Here is a 21,653-nt window from a genome sequence, read left to right as displayed (position 1 = left end):
TATATACATTACATCCTGTACCAGTTTTCTTTTCATTTTTGACAAAATGTCATGAAACTGAAAACTACAGCTGTAATCAGAAGACCATAAATCTCTGGTCCATTTTCTCTCTATCCACCAAAACCACAAAGAGTTAAGTCTTATTTTTAGGGGAAGGGGATGTGATGAGAAGTAGGAGGGAGGGAACAGGGTAGAGTAGGAGGGGCAGTGAATCTAAATGTGTCACGTGGAACCCCCCCTCCATCCCCACCCAAATGCAATGACGTTGGAGAGCTCAGTCAGTGTAGCAGTGCCTGTCAGCCAGCCTGTCTCCCTCTCAGCTTTTACGCCACAGCTGCTGCTTCTTCTTGCGCTACAGAACAACAGAGCTCAGCCAAGAGGAAAGGAGAGAAACAGGACAGGAAGAGAGAGAAACACGGGAAAAGAGAGGACTGCATTCTCCTCAACTCAGGATTATGATATACTGCAGCCATCCGCTGAAACATTTGAATTAGATTATTTTTATTTTCCTACCCTTTTCCTCTCTCAATCAGACTGCCTAGCAACATGAAGGACTAGCCGCAGCACCACCATCACACAGAGAAGGAAAACAAATCACTGTGAAGGCTTCTGTTGTATTTTCAGACACGTTCCAAAAGGGATGTGGGGAGAGAAAAGAGAGAGGGACCAGTGAAGAGATAAGAAAGGGAGTCTGCAGTGTATAACTGAGACAAGGACTGAAAAAAGCAGAGGGGCGGAGGAAGAGAAAACAGAAAGAACTCCAGACCTGAAGGCTTAGAGGTAGAGGAGAGAAGATGACGGAGGCTGAACACACTGGGACAGATGGACGGGTGTTACGCCAACAATAATACATTCAGACTGGACGAGAGGGACGTGTGTTGCGCAATTAGGCAGCGTGGAAGAGGATATTACCCCAGATTTTGGAGGAGTGGATCGGTGATGGCGTCGGGTGTGTCGAAAGACGCACCAGAGATCACTAAGTTCATCTGCCAGCTGCAGGTATGCACAGCACTATACATCTCATCCGCTCCAGAACCCAACCTCCCCCAACCTCATCATTAATTTATCACCCTCCATTTTCACATTTCCACCGTCCTCCTCTCACTTCCTCATTTTCCCTTTTCTTTCTCTCATCCATCTATCTGTCCATCCATCCTCTTCCCTCAGCATAGCAAGGCATGCAGCTTTGTTGTTTCCAGCCCTATCAGACCACTCAAAAACATGACCTGCCTGATCCAGTGATTAATGCTGGCATGCCAGGCAGATCTCATTGATCCAACTCAATTAACACTGGCTCTATCCCCATGCATCACATCCATCCCACTGACTAGGAAAGTTGGCACCCCGGCCCAATGCTTTGGAACAGCTAATTGCTGAGGCGGCCATTTAAAATGCATGGGGTTTGGATCTTCATCCCTGGTCTATGAAACTTTAATAGGGTAACATTTTTAAAGCACCTCATAATTTATTGCAGCAGATTACCCGGCAAGCACACAGAACCCAACAGAGCTGCTTAACCAATGACATTCACACAACCAAAAGGTGAAGCACGCAAATCAACATGGCGACTTAACGCACAACTTTTTGAATTCACCAACAACTGCACACAATGTATTTAACTCGACACAATGACCAAACCTATTATGACACTCAGAGTACATAAAACAGAGACTTCATATGCATAGCAAAACATTTCTTATTAAAACCAACTCACAAATAATATTTTGTTTATTTTACTTCTATTTTTACCAAGATTGACCTTTTCCAAAGGTTTGCTTTATATTTCACAAAAATGAATAGTCTGGGCTCCAGGATTGCCATAGATCTACAGCGTAGCATTTACTAGAATGTAGGTTGGGTCTTTACTGTGGCACTTGTTGGAAAGAGGCAGGGAGTACTGGCATGTGGCAAGGGTGGTCCATGTTGGCCGGCATTCCCTTGAGTGGAGGGGGCATCATCAGCAGGGATTTAAATGACTCATTATGCTTAGAGATTCCCTCAGGTGGGTCGGGTGCTTGTAAAAGAAATGGCTGTGGTCATTAGTCATGGGAGTAGGTACATTTTAGCCGACATTTCCACTTGCAATAAAAGCGTGCATACCCATCTGAACCAAAAATGAAAACGCAGAAATTATGATTATGAACAGATTTAAAATGGGAAACAATGTTTTAACTGAAGCTCAATTCAAGGGTAATAAATTATCCAAAACAGAATTGTCTGTACACTGTACATTAAATATATCCATTGAGTCACTGACTCCAAGCCAAGTCAGGTGAAGCAAGTAGGAGCTTGCATGGGACGTGGATGTTTGTTGCCCCTCATCCACACAAAAAACATATTCATTGAATTAAACATCATCATCATAAAAAACTAGTTTTTTTTTTTTTTTTAGATGTGGCTGATGATATTATGTACATCGCCTCATTTGAGCCTGACTGAGGAACCTTTACATGCGGAAGCATCACTGACCACACTGTCTGGATAGAATTCCAACCTCTGTGTAGTCTTCAATGAAGCCCGCACCCTGTCTATAAGCCTCATAATCCTTAACAGATTTGCCTGTGCTTGCCCGCGTAAGCAGAGCCAGCCAAGAAGAGCGAATGTCTCTTACTGACTGAGTGAGTGAGTGAGAGAGAGTGACTGAGTGACTGACCCATGTTTAATAATGTTGTGGTTAGAGACATGGCCTTTGATGCAGGCGACCAGTGTTTGAGACTTGCCACCAATGATGTGTTAGGATATGTTCAGGATAGACAAAAACTTTTCTGGCTACAAACATCAGTAGATACAGTTACAGTTATATTGTGACCATATCTGGTGAATTTTCAGAGTACGCATTCATGCATGCTATTTGGGGTAATAGCCTATAGCTCACTGCCCCTTTTGCAGTAAAAGAGGAGGGGTTTCCATGATTTTCTGGTCTTTTCACTTGACAAAAATGTCAGTTGTTGTCAAATATATGGATATTTGTATCAATGTCATTCACAAATGAAAGATGAACAAACATTGTGCCATAAAATTAAATAGCTTTGGCAGTGTAAAGTTAATCTTAAGTCTCGCTAGAAAATGCGCAATTCTTATAGCTATTCCAAGTAATAAGTATCCTAGTAGGCCTATTACTGGCTAATAAAAGCCATACAGTTCATATATGCTATTTGTGTAATAGCAAGAATGTCTTATATTTAAAAGAGTAATTGCAATACGTGACCCTTTTATATGTTTATTGTTTTCTAAAGAAATGAACGAGCTATGGAATGAGCCATTGTTTTCATTATAGGTACTGTATAGCTATTAGCTACAGTGATCTTTGTAGAAGAATACACTTTAGTTCCATTAAAAAACGTTGGTAAAAGTTGAATTTCTGCTGTTTAAATAGCTTAATCGTTAAAGTAACAGTCTGCCACTTAGGACACCGTGGATCAAAACCAGCCAAGGACACCAACATTTGTCTTTTCTAATCATGGGCCAGATGAACTAGGCTTCCTTTTCTTGTTCCTTTTCTGCATTATTATTATTATTTTTGTATTAATCTTTTTGAAATGAAGGTTTACATATGGAGATTGACTTGGCCAGACAAAAACTTTCAAAGCCAGTTCCATTGACAGCTGTACATGCCCAAGTCAACCTGATGTGTGGAATATGGTGGAGGGTGTCTTTTTTCTTCCCTTTCCTCTTCCCATTACAAATATTTGTATCATTTGTGCACAATACCTTTTTTTCCTGCAGGTATTTCTAGGTATTTCTTTTAGAAAAAATCAATCTTGGCATTCTGTATTTGAGTGCTTTTCACCTTGCATTGAATTCTAAAGCTGCAATAAAAATCAAAGTTAATATCAGAAATGTAACCAGATTTTCTTTGAATATGATAATTGTAAAGCAAGCTAAGATTAGTGACACCAGATGAATTGTCTTAGCACTTTTATATTTTGAGGGAGAGCATCTCCTTATTAATAATAACTTTTAATTGACACCTCATGTTGACAGTCAGCAGAATGAAAGTCAAAGCAAAACAGTGACAGCTATTTTTTGGCTGTAAAAATGATGTGATGGAATATACCTGACTAACAAGAAACACCTGTCAATCCAATTTCCTAATACTTTATGTGCCCCGGAATTGTGGTCTATAAACGAAAAGTGTTGCTGTTTCACTGAAATAGAAGTTGAGGATCTACAGTATACTTTAACCTAACCATATCCAGTTTTGAAATATAGAGCCAAATTGTTCCCGGGGCCTAAAGCAGATGTTTTGAGGATGCTCGGCTGCTTCAGGACCTTGAAGAATGCTCAGTATCAGAAATCTGAAGGAGAATATGTGTCTCCTTCAGTATAGATTCCTAGAATATGTGTGTGTCTGTAAGATGACGTCAATGTACAGCAGAAGGGGATTTTTTTTACATGGCTTCGTTTACTAATACTAGTTGAGATATTATGGTAGGAACTATAAAGAGCAATCCACCACCAACATGGCTAAGCTCAAGCTGCACTGCTTGGAAGTTTGGACCAAAATGTCTCCAAAGCAAGTAAGGTGCATGATCAACAACTATAGGAAACGTTAAGGGGGCAATAACTATCTGATGTTGCAATGTTTATTCAAGAACATTTATTTTATGAAATATACATACAGAAGACAATGATCAGCCAGGTGTCACGCTGAGAAGGAGGCTGGAGGCCAAATTCAGGAGCTTCTACAGGATAGAGTATTTATTCACCATAATTGAAACAAAATGGTAACTCTGTAAACCCAGCCCGGACTCCACTTAGTATAATTCAGGAAAGAAAACAATAGAGGGAAGTGCAGGGCTGGCCCTATTTTGGACGTTAGGCCCTGGAGGGGATGCAGAGGGTGGCAGCCAATTGTTAAAATTCCACCTCAAATTCTAGTGCAGCCATAGGCAGCTGCCTAATCCTGGCAAATGTAAGGGCTGGCCCTGGGGCATGGTCCAAACAAAGGTAATGTCCAGAGTTCTGCAGCTCTGAGACAGCATGACCAAAAATGTAAACAACAAGGGACATGGGGAACAGAGGCATTTAAATACATGTACTAATTCACTATTGGGAACCAGGTGTGAAATTATGGCGCAAGACAATCCGGGGTGCATTCAAGAAGGGTGAGCTGTTGGGGAACGATTGGTATTAGAAGGCGGTGCAGAGCAGGTGGAGAAGGCTGAGCTGCACCAGATTATAGGCAATTCAATATTTATCCACATTTTGAACCCGAATACATTTCTAATATGTTTGAAGAATATAAACTGAGCAGGGCACTTAGATTCATGAACACAGGTCAGCTAGTAGAGCCCAGACTACGAACTAAACAAGGAGAAGCTGTGTTTCAGCAGTTATGGTGTCCACAACTGGAATCAACTACCAGATCTTAGATGTGCCCCAAACGCATACATTTTTAAATCCAGGTTAAAAACACTTCTCTTTTCACGTGCCTATGACTGAGCACTTAAACTGTTTAGCCTTATAGCTTCCTATGTTTTTATCCTGTTTTTAATTATTTTTATATTATTATGATGTTGTTTTGATGTTTTGCATTGCTTCGATGTATGAATTGTGCTATATAAATAAGTTTGCTTTCTGCAACAGGAACAAGTCACATGCAGCTAAAACTAAAATTGGGATAATTTCCTTAAATGTTTGTGGGTATTCACGTAATAAGTGGAAAACAATTCATTTCAGTGAAGGATTTGGCTGGTCTTTCCTAATTGGCTACATATATGCATGAAAACTAAATGCTGTACCCAGAGTAAAAATGTCCACTTTGACTTCTTAAGTTGTTGACCTCCTAACACACATTAATTTGGCTTACAGTGTGTAGTCCAATCATTACATGAACAAAAAAGGAGGAAAAGAAACAGACTGTGTGTATCAGAGTTCCCAGAACTAAAGAACACTATTTTGGATGCATACAGAGACCTGTTTGTTGGGGAGAGCAACGCTCAAGACTAAAGATTTAAAAGCATTTTAATTTCTAGGTATTATGTTATTGATTTTTATACTAGCCACACTAGTTAATGAATGTGGGCAAGTATAGTTGCTAGCTATTATCACCAGACATCTTATTTATGATGTCCCTTGACTAGTATTTCTTTTTTATGAATCCCCTATTTCTGAGGTCTAAAACAAAAAGAGTAGCAGCCAGTGGGCAAAACCAAAATAACCTCCTTGTTCCAGAGACTCTGCTGACTATAGAACATGTTTGTATTATCTTTTAGCTCCAACTGGTAATTTTGTAAGGAATTTATTTGTAAGTGCAACTGACTCCTTATATTAGCTTTTGGTTGATAGCATGGCTTGTAAGCATCTTACAGCAAAAGTAAACACATCCACATGTTCCAGAGACTCCTGATTTGAATGGTGTTTCAAATCAATTTGGCTCCATTATTGTTCACTATCATTCACCCATCACAGGATACATTTCTACCCTTCTCCGTTTAGACAAACATCATTTGTGAATGGTTGCAAGACACTGTTATTCTGGCTATTAATGTAGTTGTATTCTATGTTTATTCTTTGAGATCATATTTGATTATTAGCGATTGTTTAGTAGTCTGCTTCTGTCAAATATTTCTGCCTCAACATAATACGTATAAGGGAACAGAGTTGAGTGTTACTCAGCTATACATTAGATAGCCTCTTGCCGTCTCTAGTTATGCCATAAAGCATGAGACACAATTAGAAGATAACATAACAAAGCAGCCTACAGGCAAGCCGCAAGCTATTCCTTCCACCAGTCATTCTTGTTCTCCACTTTAAGAGATTACACTATAAAGGAATTACGTTACTACAGAACATTTTCTATTTGCGGCTTAGCGCCAGGAGCTGGGCCTCAGATTTACAATTTATCGGCAATACTTGTGGGGTTGTGGATAGGTCGTTAGCTGTTGTGGGCAGGTGCTAGTGAATGAAGAAAAGTGGAAGAAGCTTTGATGGCCTCAGAGGATGCACAATATTAGAGCCGTCTCTCACATCATGGCACCATTTCAACCACAGGTTCGCAGTAGTGCTCTCTACCTCTTTTATGGATCTTTAACATCCACTATACATTCATTTTAAAGAAAAATACAGGTAAAGGGAGAACATTTCTTTGAATCAGAGGTGTTAAAAAATGCTGAATGACCCACTTTTGAAAATGACAAATCATCACAACCCAAATTAAATTAACACTATTATAAAAGTAATGAACATTAACAAGCTCAGGAGACAAACCAAACTCATTTGCTGAAAATATGTTTCATTTACTCACCCACAGGCTATGGTGAACACTACATATGAGCCTGAAACAGTTTCCATTCAAAGTTGTCCTTGTGGGAGACTTTGGCTTGGCCCCAAATAAAGGCAGAACTCTGTCAGTATGTAGTAGCAAAAACATTCCCAGTGATATACTGTGTGACAAAGAAAGAAATCACAACCTACCGTTCAGCTACTTAATTAGTAAATATACAAATTAGCTAGCTACCTAACGGCCTCCCCAAGCAGAAAGACAGCCCTAAAATGTGGTAGATGTGTGTTGCGCTTGTCAAGGAAAGAGATTCTTATGACAAGTACAAGCACCATCGACAGCAGTGACAAAACCAAAGAAGCTGTGCTTAATTGCAATGCTAATTGAACACTGTGAATGCCGAGTCATAAGGTTGTCCATGTGTGGTTAACTACAATTTTGGCATAACTGGTTGGCACACAAGGATATTGCACTCTTTGTGGGTTGTCTAACTGTACAATTCATGAATAAGAGGCAACAAATTCACAGTGTATTCTTCATTGCGGTTATTGCAACATGCGATCAGCTCATTTTGTTATCATCTAATTTCATAAATGAGTGCACATTTGTGTTATTAGGTGTATGACTTTTGAACCTGCAAATTAATGAATGTGCAATTTGTCCTTTGTGGCAATTAGAAGCCTAAAGGTAATTTAAAAATATATGTAACCTGAACTTATTCAGCAATTGTCTCTCTTCTGTTAAATTCTGCACAAGCAAATTGGGGATTAGAGGAGGATTGTCAAAATATGTAATTTATTCACATTGTATTGTTGGTTTATCTTACTAGATGTTTTTTCAATAAAAAAACTTGTCCTCCTATACACTCATTGGCTACCCACCAAAATGGTTGGGAACTTTGACAGTTTTAACCACTAATTGTAAACTTTACCCGAATTTGTCAGGAGGCGTGTGTTAATTTTATTCCCTGAAATGATATGTGTTTACTATAGATTGATGAGGCAAGACATTTGTTTTCAGTAAAATGTGACTAAAATGTACATACTTTTTACAATACCTCGACTAAACCATTATTTAAATGACAAAAATGGGTGTAGTCATGCCACATACAACATGCCAACATCTATTCTATCGATATGTGTTTGTGTGCAAACTGCATTAGGGTGCTGATAATTTCATCCACATATTGGCGACAACAGAAACCTTTAAGCAGTGGATTTGGTTTGATGTAAAGTGTGTTAACCTTTAAAGCAAAGCCAGCCTGGCCCCTCTCATTCTGCTGTAATTGCCTGCACAGGGTAAGCACATTCTGCTGAAAAGGTTACCGTGCTCCCATCCAGTTGTCGTGACGAATGAGTAAACAGTCACAAAAAATGAACATTGGAATAAGTGTGGTTTGCTTTATTTCCCTTATTCAATTCATACAAAACAAGAACTGCTAATAAATAAACTGAAAGAAAATCATAAAAGGTATAAGAATTCCAAAACTGAGCTTTTTGTGTCTCAGTTATATGGACAGAAATGCAGAGTCTTTGTGTATACACAACCATGATAGTGTGTGTGTATATGTGTGTACCCAGACAGCAAGAGCTGGCAGGGTGGCCCCTTTCCAGGCAAGCACAGAGTCAGGCAGGCAGGGTATTGATAAGCTGAAAGTGAATGGCAGGTGAAGGCTGTTATCGCCAGCGGTTGGCTGGGGATCCTGCAGCACTGCTTGCTAGACCCTGAAAATTAATTTTGACAGATGCATCCCCTCTCTGGCTGGTGAGGCACAACACAGCAGGGGGCTGATAGAACAGGGTTGCCAGAGCGTCTCAGAGTAGCGTTCGCCAACGTCATGTTGTGCAAACCTGCAATTTATACATCCGCCCCAGGCATTAGACCTGGCTGATGATATGCAAGAGGCCCCAATACCATCCTCCCAATCCTCTATACCATCATCAGCACAGCACAAACCCTAAGGAGTTTACTTGCAAGGCAAATGGTTAATTTTATTTCCCTGTTACGGCTAGTGTTTGCCTGCTTATTAGACTACTGAGACAGTATGTTTTTAAGACAATGTTCTTATTGGGTGTTGGCTGTAAGAGTATCCCTGCAATCTCTACTTTCACCCTCACTCTTCAAACAAAAGTCTAGTTCTTTCGAACTTTCATTCTGTACATACAGGGTATTAAAAAAAGTCTACACACCCCTATGAAAATGCCAGATTTTTGTGATGTAAAAGAATGAGACAAAGATAAATTGTCAGAACTTTTAATGTGACCTATAATGTGAACAATTCAATTGAAAAACAAACTGAAATGTTCGAAGTGGAAAAATGTAAAATTAAATCCTTACAATAACCTGTTTACATTACCCTCTTATAACTGGGAATATGGCTGTGTTCAGAATTAACCAATCACATTCAAACTCATGTTAAATTGAAGACATTACACACCTGCCATCATTTAAAGTGTCTCTGATTAATCACAAATAAAGTTCAGCTAGTAGGATTTTCCTGACATTTTCTTAGTTGCATCTCAGAGCAAAAGCCATGGTCCGCAGAGAGCTTCCAAAGCATCAGAGGGATCTCATTGTTGAACAATATCAGTCAGGAGAAGGGTACAACATTTCCAAAGCATTAAATATACCATGGAACACAGTGAAGACAGTCGTCATCAAGTGGAGAAAATATGGCACAACAGAGGCATTACCAAGAACGGGACGTTCTTCCAAAATTGATGAAAAGAATAGAAGAAAATTGGTCAGTGGGGCTTCCAAGAGGCCTACAGCAACATTAAAGGAACTGCAGAGATTTCTGGCAAGTCCTGGCTATGTTACACATGACAGCAATCTCCCGTATTCTTAATATGAATGGGCAATGGGGTAGGGTGGTAAGACGGAAGCCTTTTCTTAATAAGAAAAACGTCCAAGCCCAGCTGAAGGCATGTGGGACAAAAGCATGCGGGACAATGTGTTATTGTCTGATGACACCAAGGTTGAACTTTTTGGCCATAATTCCAAAAGATATGTTTGGTGCACATCACCCAAAGGACACCATACCCATAGTGAAACATGGTGGTGGCAGCATCATGCTTTCGGGCTGTTTTTCTTCAGCTGGAACCGGGCCTTAGTCAGGGTGGAGGGAATTATGAACAGTTCCAAATACCAGGCAATTTCAGCACAAAACCTTCCAGCGTCCGTTAGAAAGCTGAAGATGAAGAGGAAGTTCACCTTTCAGCACGACAACGACCCAAAGCACACATCCAAATCCACAAAAGCATGGCTTCACCAGAAGAAGATTAACGATTTGGAATTGCCCAACCAGAGCCCAGACCTGAATCCAATTGAACATCTGTGAGGTGTTCTGAAGAGGGCTGTGCACAGGAGACATCTTCGCAATCTGACAGATTTGGAGCACTTTTGCAAAGAAGAATGGGAAAATATTGCCACATCAAGATGTGCCATGCTAATAGACTCCTACCAAAAAGACTGAGTGCTGTAATAAAATCAAAATGTGCTTCAACAAAATGCGTTTTCAACTGAATTGTTCACGTTATAGGTCACATTAAAGGTGGAAAAAGTTCGGACATGATTTATCTTTGTTTCATTCTTTTACGTCACAAGCACCTGGCATTTTAACAGGGGTGTGTAGAATTGATTGTAGTCTGTGTAGACTAAAAAAATGCAGTTATGCAGTGCAGACATACATATCTCAGTCATGTGTCAGTAGAATATTACATCAAACAATAAATGCACTCTCAAGACCCCACATCGTCCGACAATTCATACGGTTTCCTTTTGATGTTCGCCAACTACAAAGAAACAAAGGCGTCTTCATGGCCATAGCTGCACCACATCGTGTAGTTGGTGCTATAGATGGGACACATTGACCGAATTATTTCACCATCAAAAGATGAACACACATTTGTTTACGAGCTGCCAGACATAATTATAAGAGGCTGACAATTAGCTGAACGTATCTTTACTGGTCAGTTTATCATTCTTGGCTTCATGTTTAATAAGTGACACTTAGCCTACATTTTTATTTGAATATCTTTATTTCAATATGGCATTCTCTATGGATGTTGCATTCTGCTTTTAATATAATGGAGAGATTAATTTTTGCTGATTGTGTGTCAAGTAGCATTTCTCATCAAAAATCCATGCAATCAAGATTGTGAAAGCAGGTTACATAACATGGGCTTTATTACAACCCCTTTACTTTAGACTGTTTAGTTCCTAATTTTAGTTATGGTATTTAACACTACACATCAATTACATTTTTCTTCCCAGAGACCAACGACCAGGCATTCAAACTGACAAATGAAATTGCGCTACTTGGTGTCCATTTTAGTCCGTGGTCCTACTATTTGGAACAGTTGACCGTATTGGCCTTGGTTCAGATGAAAGTAGCTACGAAATTCCTCTCCTAAAAGCCGAAGCTCTTCAATCAGTCGCCGAAAATCCTCAACCTATTTTTCACAATCTCTGCCATTGGTCCCATTGTTGAAAGAGTCTATCAATACAATATTGACTCTTTAGAGTTGTAGTAACCTCCAAGCTTTTCATTTTAGAGGGATATTATATTATAGGCTGTCAAACGTGATATGCTTGAACAATACGTTTTCTGAAATGTACTAGTAATGTTGTAGTTAGTGAATTATAAAAAAAAATGCATGTGTTAACATTTTATATAAGAAAAGGTTTGCTATAAGTGCAAAAAAAGTTATACATTTCCCGTTAGCTACTACTTCCGCCCTGCTTCCACGCATATAATTTGAGACATACATTGGATAAATCCAACACATACATAAGACCAAACATTCTGCAACTGCTTCTCCACTGCAATGTTGCAATTCTATTTGAAATTAATTAACTTTCAGTGTATCAAAGCATATTGACACTAAAGCTTTTCGAGGCTTTAGTGGTACGATAAAATGTTTTGTGAATACGGCCCAGGTTGCCATGTATCCTTTCATATATTTAACATAATTTTGCCAGAAAAGGCTCATCAAGATTATGAATCTCTTTTTCAAGAGTGACCGATAGGTCTACACGATAGGCAGTAGAAAGGCCTTATTTCACTATTACAGACAGACATATTCAAATAAGAAATAGAAACCAAGGTTCTAACAATAGTTCCAACAGCATACTTAACAGTGGGTATTACGTATGGAGGTGGTGTCTTGGAGACTTGGTGACCCAAAGATGTAACCAACTTCTTCAATTCTCCAACTGTGACTTGAACCATACTTTTCGCTGTGCGTGGGACCAAAGTACACTTGTAAAACATTTGAAGCAGGTTCATCACAACTTCACTTGTTTTACATTTCTTAATTACTTAAGCTTGGGAGGGAAATTCCCCTTTCAGCTGTATAAATATCCCTAATACAAGGCCAAAGCATTGATGAAGTGGCTCAAGAACAAAAAGGTTAATGTCAAAGAATCTGTGGGAGTGTTTGAAAATTGCATTTCACTGCTGTCATCCAACCAATTTGAACAACCTTGAGCAAATTCACCCTAAGAAATGGGCCAAAATCACACTATTGACACTTTGTACAACATAGTACATTCTTACCAAAATACTTACAGCTTTATTGCAGAAAAACATGGCTCTACCATATGTGGGGGTTGGCACATAAGTGGGGGTTGGCAACATATGCAGGCAACATATTTCAGATTTGTATTTTTCTGACAGATATTTAACATAAAACCAATATTTTGCATGAAGTTACTATTATTAGTGATAACTTACTATTCTTGACTTTCAGTATAATTGTTTTAAAATAAAATGTCAACAAGAATTACATGTCATTTAACCATTTGCAATTTAGTGATATGATAATATGTGATATGGTGATATGGTAATTGGTCAGGTCTGAATATTTTTGCAAGGGACTGTATTTATTCATAACACAGGCATATTTTGCCACTTGAAGAAACATTTAACATAGCTATGTTTGGAGCCCAAATTTCAGGAATACATTTTCCTTATTTAAATTACATTCTGGTCTCTGTAAAACACAGTATGACTTTTTTCTTCTGTTATACTTACGAACTTGGATCAATACTCAGTGATCCTTCCTTGCAATTTGCAGTATTTAGGATGTATACCAAGCACACTTCAGATGAAGCCACAAAAAATACTTCACTGTAGATTAGAAAATGGTTCATTACCTTATTAAAACTTGTTAAATTGAGTAATGATTAATAACAGTTTAAAAGTTGTTCTTACATGTCGTTTTTATGAAGTGCTACCAATATTTCTTAGGTTGATTAGAGTGGTCTCTTCCAGGTTGACTCCAAACTAAAGATTTATGAAAATCAGATACCCTTTTAAAAAGTACTGTTCATTAAAATATTATTGAACTAACAGTTCTGGTGTTTGTTCTTTTAGTTGCCGTTTATTCTACCTCTTGGTTAAACTTCTATTAATAATTATTATTTGAAGGGAGGGGTTCTAATTACCTTCTAGATGTGCGGAGTGATACTGAAGACTCTGCAAATTTGGCTGAAGGAGTATGATAATTACAGTGGCAAGCCAGCATGTCTAGTGAAGTTCATGTCCAGCAAAGTTACTGTATTTCAATTCAGTTTATCAAGTCTAATTTCCTGGCAGTAAAAGCACTCATGGACTGAATACTTTGCCTAAAGATCCGGCCATTGGTTAGTCGATAGCTACAGTTAAGTAGGGAGTAATGAGGATCATGAAATATAAATGATATGGTTAAATTGCAGGTGCAGTACCGCAAGAAAGAGTAGCCATATTATTTTAATTATCCGTGATGGCGGGAAAAACGGCTACTTTCAGGTGCTAACATGCAGAGGTGGGGGACTCGACTCACATGATTTTCAGGACTTTTGACTTGCTTGATTAAAGTATGAAAATTACTTGACTTGACTTTGACTTGAGAACAAGTTACTTGAGACTTGACTTGAAGTGGAAGACTTAACAATGACTTGAACTTATAATAAACAAACAGCAATAAAATTATTTTATATGTTGTGACATCAGCACCACTAATCAGCGTATGTGCCTTTAACGCTGCACAATTCAAACCGCGCCAAACATGGCAGACCGTAACGTTAGTTGAGCTTCACAAATAGTATCGTTTGGATACAAGGACTTTGAACTGGACCGTGTGAATAAAAAAAGATTTGCCAGATGCAAAATATGCAACACAAGAGTATCTGACACGACAACTACAACGTCAAATGTCATTCGTCATTTTAAGAACCACAAGGAAAGGTAAGAAAGTAATCTCTTTATATTCAGTTTCACTAAGATCTATAACAATTAAGTTACTAATGTAATTAATTAATCTTTTGTTTGTCATAATTTGGCCTTGGTTGCATATTATGTTTAGTTTTTTTTCTAGTTAGAAATGTGACCATTATCATTACTGAATACGTCTGGTAAATAGATGTAAGGGAATTTGACTATAACAGTGGCATAGCCTGAATTTTTATGTTGATGGACATCTTAAAATGAGCGGGCATGTATATTATTACACATAGGCTATAATGTCTGTATTAAATGTTCGCATGTTCAAGTGTTTGTGGACTGCGTGTGGAAACTAAAAAGCATTGTGCTTACACCATAACAGTTAACTTTACTGCATGAAAGGCTAACATGGAGGCGCCGATGTGATTACTAGCACCTAAACATTTCGAAGAGGTTTTTTTTTACTCATACAGACAAGAATAATTACAGCGTAATTACATATTAGGTAGTTTTTCAGTCACAATAATTAGTTTATAAGGTTGTTATTATTAGCCCTTATTACATCGATTGGCTGAATTCCAGTGCAGAATGCGTGTTATTTCTTGATAACAGACCGTTGCCATGAAAAACAGCGCGTTGCTATGGACGCAGCAGGATTCTAACCAGAGACGGAACGGACTATTTTCTTTAGAGGAAGCAATACAATCGTTTTTAAATCAATAAATTCCTTTTGAAATCAATATTTTGTGTCAAATTATTAATTTATTTGGTAGGTAGCCATGTAATAAGCGGGATAAGGTATAGTGAGGCGGTTGTTATAGCGAATACAACCCCTTCAGGCTGATTCAAGATCCCTCCGCTTCGTCCCCCCAAAAAATTGTACCGCGGGGGAGAAAAATATTTAATTTTGAAATTGAGCTTCGCACCGCACGTCAGAAACAGAGGACAGTGTGTGTGTGTGTTCATCTCTTTAGTACTGTGACTTGACTTGAAACTTATAAGGACTCGACTTGACTTGCTTTGGGTGAACCCTTGACTTGACTTGCTTGATTTATCTGAACTGTGACTTGAGACTTGACTCGAGACTTGATGGTTAAGACTTGAGACTTGCTTGGACTTGACCATGTGTGACTTGTCCCCATCTCTGCTAACATGTATCTGTCACTTAGTGTGAAGCACTGTTTTCCTTAAACACAGCTATTGATAAGGCCCGCTCCCACGCTGTAGTTGCAGGGAAGGCTAAGAGGCTGGAGTGGATGGCGGCAAGAGAGTGGTCTTACTGACCGTTGCACACACGCGCACACACATACACACAGCACTACAGAGTCAGCCTATTTCACTCGAAACAGGTTAATCACCTCCAACATTTCTTCATAACAGTTTTCCAACAGTTTCTCTAGCAGCATCTGGTCTCCCATCCAGGGACCAACCAGGGACAATGGGATGCGGTGTGTAGTTCATTAGTGCTTTAACTACTGGGAAATGAGCTAAAGCACATCAGCAAAATACAATGTACAAATTTAAATGTAATGAGGCCATGTTTTGCACAGACGGAGGATGAGCGTGAAGTATGTTTTTGAGAGTGTATGTCCATTGCTCATCCGACAGTGTGATATAAGAAGTTCTCTCCACTGAGCTTTGATTTTCACAATCAGTACTGACTTCAAAAACTGAGCATTAGAATAGACCGAGACAATCTAGCAATCTACAGTCCCTTTTTTGTTTGCTTAGTCTGTCTAAAAGAGATTACTTCAAGGATAATCTGGTGTGGGTGAAACCGACGTCAAATGTTTGGTTGCTAACACAGATTCTTCATGTGACAAAACTCTATCCAGAGGTCATTAATAGTTACTGAATAACTATAATAGTTATTATATTAAAATGAATAGTTAAATCAATGTAAAAGAATTGTCATATGATTTTAACCAATCAAAATATTGGTTAGAGATTCTGGACAAGCATTTTCCATCACCACAAATACACAATATTTTGGAATTGGCTGTAGAACAGTGGAATCACATTCCGTCAGTACATTTCTAGATACTTATAGAATTTTTTACCTTGACGTTTTTCCTTTATTTTAGCATGCAGTCAAAGCTACTGGGGACGGATTAGGCGCATCCGCCCACGCTGTAGGTATATCTGCCTAATAATGACACAGTATTACATATTTCCAAAACGGTTTGTGATAGAGAGATTCAGTTTCCTTTGCGGTGTTCCTGAGATTCCACTGAAAATGGCCATATGCATTGTGTTTACGTGGCGCATTTCCTGGTTGTCATCATCCATCCAATGCAACCTAACACTAAGGCGCACCTGACCGATGAAAGGGTTGCTGATTTTTGAAATGTAATGCTCCATCGACCACTGGAAGGATGTTGCTAGGCAGAATATTTTCTTTTACCCAATCAGGGGAAGGTAACTCTTAAGTATTCTAGCAAATCGAAAGGACTTTGTAGGCATGTCCATTTCGGTTGGCACGACCTGAATAGGTGAGTGTCTAGAACACAGAGGAGGAATGGTAACGGAGCATAATAACGGTGCGCATAGACAGAGAAAGGATAGCCTAAGTGTTTTCAACAGCTTTAAGTATTATTAGTAGTAGTATAAAATGGCTAAACGTAAAACACTTTTACCCAATGTATCCATAGTTCTTTTCGGTTTCCATGCGCTGGATAGCTGAGTGACCAGAACACAAAAGTCGAAAAGGAAGGTTTTGAGTGAGGAACAGAAGGGTTAAAATCAAGAGACCATTGCAAATTGAACGCTTCTGTTCCTCACTCAAAACTTTCCTTTTCAACTTTTTTGGAAAGGAAAGAAAAAGTGCAGTGGTCTCTTAATTTTTTCTGGAGCTGTATTTTGTCTGCTTTACATATTTGGAATGTGAGAACAGTTCCACATGGTTGTGAGTGGTCTGATTTCAATGAGAAATAGAAAAATAATAATGGATTGCATGCACAAAAGGTGAATTATTTCATTGTTCTCTTCAAATATTTTGTAGTACAATGCATATTTGTGTAAGAAAAAGAGTTTGAAAAATATATTTGGAATGAGAGAACTGTTCCACATGTTTGTGTGGTCTGAATCCAATGACAAATAGAAAAATAATGGATGTCAAAAACGTATTGTACTGCTTGCACAAAAGGTGAATTTATTCATTGTTCTGTTCACATTAATTGTGAAACAGTGCATATTTGTGTAAGAAAAAGGGTTCGCAAAGAACATTTTTAATTGAGGAAATGTTCCACATAAACATTACATATTTATATGTTTATAAGCCCAAATGTAAAAAAACAATTGCTTAGGCCCCAGGAGTTTTTAAAGCTATACTGCAGAGCTGTCACACCATTTATTTATTCTTGAAAGTAGATAACACATATTTTAAAGATGGCTTATTACCACCTACTAATTATACGTTGGGTAGAGCTATTTCACAAACTCTGCCTCATAGCATTGTGTTGAATTGCTCATCTGCAGTCTGATGTGGTCTGGGTATCCTCCTCTGGGCTTGAAAAAAAATGGCTGAATTAATTATGGTCATTGTGGTTAATTATCACGTTTCTGCACTGAATTAGGTTGAATACTTGAATGAAAACTACCGCCCAGTGCTACATTCTTGACCTAATTTCTCTTGTGAATGATTCGATTTATCCCAAGAGAAAAAGTGTGCTGGTCTCACAAAGAAAAAATTAAACAGAGATCAAGTAATTGAACCAATGTCACTAAATTAATTGTTTAATAACCTGAAATACTGTGCATTTTGGTTAATCCCTCAGCAGTATATAACAGTCATGCTCGTATGCCCGAGCACTCACGCACACATTAAGACCCTACCTTCCCCAGGAGCATACACACACTAACATCAATTATTCTTCATCCAGACGTATTGTTCACACTCTTCATACAGCCTCCACATACCACCATGAACAATCCCATGCAGGACGGTTACTATACATAAAGCATAGGGTTGCATTGCTCAGTTTTTGTTGCTCGCATGGAAACTGGATAAATTAGAAGAGGCTGTTCCTATAGTGAATGAAGTAACATTATTTGGTTTAGTAAAAGTGCACCAAATAATTTCATATTTAAATTGATTAGTAAAAATAAAAAATCTTGTGACATTAATCGATGGAAAATTCATAGAAACAACATCTCTACAACTTAAATAATTGACGCATGACTCAACGCCATAAAATGCTACAGTGGTGGCAAGGTTCTGAACATTTGCCAATCCATGTTTCTCTGTTCTTTCTTTCCAGATAAGAGAGGTTATTCACAGATGAGGCAACTCTCTTATCTAAAGGAGAGCAGACCTGCAGTATGATCGTCAGTGTTTCTGCAGAGCCAGTGTTGAGCCTGGGACCTGCCTAAATGGCCACTGAGTCAGCACCATCCTAGCTCGGCTAAGGGACAAGAGAATCCTCCAGATAACTCCGTGAGGGGGCTCACATATCACCAGGCTAAATCATCCAGAGAGCTAAAACGTCTCCCTCTTTGCTCTGTGTGGAGCCCCAAGTATTGCGTTGCTAGCTCTACTAGGGGGCCCTATATTGCAACCACTAGCTCCACCTAGAGGGCACACTCCCACCTGTATGACAACTGAGAAAACCCTCTGGCTGTTGGAAAACACATGTTTGACGTGATTGCATGTGACCGACCGTCGCCTCGCCATCCTGCTGATCCACCATGCAGTGGAGACGGCGGCACTGCTGCCCTATCAAGATGACCTGGACGGTGAAGCGCTCACTCTTCCGGACCCACGTGGCAGGCCTCCTATCCCTAGCCCTCCTCTTCACACTCTTCCTCTTCATCAGTCACCAGGATTGGCTGCCGGGCCGGAGCACACCTCGGGACAACCCCTTGGCCTACACCGTTAAGGGCTTACGCACATCCAAGGCCGAGACTAACCAGAGCCTGAGTCTGCGAAGCTTGTGGAGGGAGATGGGCTACGTACCTCCCAAGCCCCAGCTCAACCTCAGCTCCCAGCAGAGTGAGGGTGGTGGTGGAATCATGGTTGGTGTAACGGGACTGGAGAACTCGATGAGTGCCAACAACAGTTTACAGCAGGAGATGGGTGTGGGAGGGAGGCTCAATGCTCAGCCCTACCGTTACATCCTCAATGAGCCATTCAAATGCCGGGACAGCAACCCGTTTCTCGTGCTGCTGATTGCTGCAGAGCCAGGCCAGGCAGATGCCAGGAATGCTATCCGGCAGACGTGGGGCAACGAGAGCGTGGCCATGGGCCTGGGTTTTGTCCGACTCTTCCTGCTGGGTCTGGGGCAGAGCATGGACAGGTACACCCAGAATGCCATCGAGGAGGAGAGCCGGGTCTACAATGACATCATTCAGCAAGACTACCAAGACACATACTACAACCTCACCATCAAAACTCTAATGGGCATGAACTGGGTGGCCAACTACTGCCCGCAGGCACGCTACGTAATGAAGACAGACAGTGATATGTTTGTCAACACTGAGTATCTCATCCAGAAGCTTCTGAAGCCAGAGCTGCCGCCCAGACAGAGTTACTTCACAGGCTATCTGATGAGAGGATATGCGCCAAACCGCAACAAGGACAGCAAGTGGTACATGCCTCCAGAGCTGTACCCTAGTGAAAGGTACCCGATCTTCTGCTCAGGGACAGGGTATGTTTTCTCTGGGGACATGGCGGAGAGAATATATCAGGCATCTCTCAGCATACGAAGACTGCACCTGGAGGACGTTTATGTGGGTATCTGCCTGGCCAAGCTCCGCATCGACCCCACACCACCACCTAACGAGTTCCTCTTCAACCACTGGAGGGTGTCTTATTCCAGCTGTAAGTACAGCCACCTCATCACCTCTCACCAGTTCCAGCCCAACGAACTGGTAAAATATTGGAACCACTTGCAGAGCAACAAACACAATGCCTGCATCAACACGGCCAAGGAGAAGAACGGACGGTATAGACACAGGAAATACCATGCAGAGAGACCTCAATAATGAGAACTCTACTTCCGGAGGTAAGAGGTGAAATTGGAAGGAAGCAGACTAAAGTATGGGCTGAACCTAGAAAGGGCATGTTACAAGAGTCCAGCACACTATCTGGAAAACAGCACATTGTTTTTAGTATTGTGTACAGTTGATTACAACTATTTTTTTAATTTGAGAGAGATGTTATGTATTGTAAACCTGTTGAAAACTCTTGTTTAATGGGCAGTGAAGTTCCATGTTTATGTGCAATATGAAGCATGTATACAAAACATTCTAAAATGATGAGGAGGGAAGTCTGCCCCTTTCAGGTGCCAATACAATAATTAGAAGATAGAAGCCCAGTGGTTGATGGGATTTTGGTATACAACGGGTAGGTCATGAGCTATAAAAAACTATTAACATAGAGTATTTACATGGGATGGGAAAAGGGAAAGAAAGAAATGTATCACTACCTACAAAACCATATGAATATATGTATGACCCGTAATGCTGCCCTTTTTCTCAATGTTTACTTTACAGAATGAACAGAAAGTATTAATCAAGTGTTGTTTACCTGTCAATATGCCATATATTTTATTTACAACTAAGGTAAAAGCACTCAGAATCATAACTGACAGAAAGGACTGAGATTGTATTTTCTAAAGCTTTACATTGGGTAAATATGATGAGTCTGCACTTGAGGCAAATGTGCAATGAGTTAAATACCAATTAAATTAAATTTATTGAATTAAAAATGAATTTTGAATGTTTCTTTTGCCTTTGTTATAATTCGAGGTAACACCTACAAACCTGAAACTCTTCACAACAGAACTATACATTTTACATTTAGATTATATATTTATATTTTATGTTACCTTTCTAATTAGATTACTTATATTTTACATTTAATTGACCCTTTTATCCAAAGCAACGTACGGTAAGTCCATACATTTTAAAAGAGAAAGGTGAAAGAATCACACAGTTTAGCAGTAAGTGAATTCTAATTAATGAATTTATCAAAAGCAAATGGCTGTGCTGGTAAGAAAACCATAGAAATAATAAACATAAAAAGTTAACAAAAGGCAACAGAAAGGTGGTGGCAGTGCAAGTATTTTAAGTACTGTATGAAAAGGTGAGTTTACAGATTTTTTTTTATAGGTAGATATAGGTAGATTGCGATCCTAGTCTCCAAGGTGAAGCTGGCTCCACCATTGAGGTGTCAGCACAGAGAAGGGCTTTGAACGTGTGGATCAGGAACTGACCCAAGGG

The 21,653-nt window shown here is 39.4% G+C and overlaps 1 protein-coding gene across 1 annotated transcript; it reads left to right on the top strand.

Moving 5' to 3' along the window:
- Positions 1–273: 273 nt before the first annotated feature.
- b3galt2 (UDP-Gal:betaGlcNAc beta 1,3-galactosyltransferase, polypeptide 2) lies at positions 274–21,153 on the top strand. Its single transcript, XM_010902241.4, has 2 exons — positions 274–999; positions 18,692–21,153. The coding sequence occupies exon 2, from the start codon at positions 19,119–19,121 to the stop codon at positions 20,412–20,414; it is 1,296 nt and encodes a 431-aa protein (XP_010900543.2). The 5' UTR covers positions 274–999; positions 18,692–19,118; the 3' UTR covers positions 20,415–21,153.
- The last annotated feature ends 500 nt before the right edge of the window (positions 21,154–21,653 follow it).

Source organism: Esox lucius, chromosome 8, assembly GCF_011004845.1.
Source record: "Esox lucius isolate fEsoLuc1 chromosome 8, fEsoLuc1.pri, whole genome shotgun sequence".
Classification (NCBI taxonomy): Eukaryota; Metazoa; Chordata; class Actinopteri; order Esociformes; family Esocidae; genus Esox; species Esox lucius.
The sequence above is the reverse complement of the archived record's forward strand: the minus strand, read 5'-3'. Positions and strand labels throughout refer to the sequence as shown.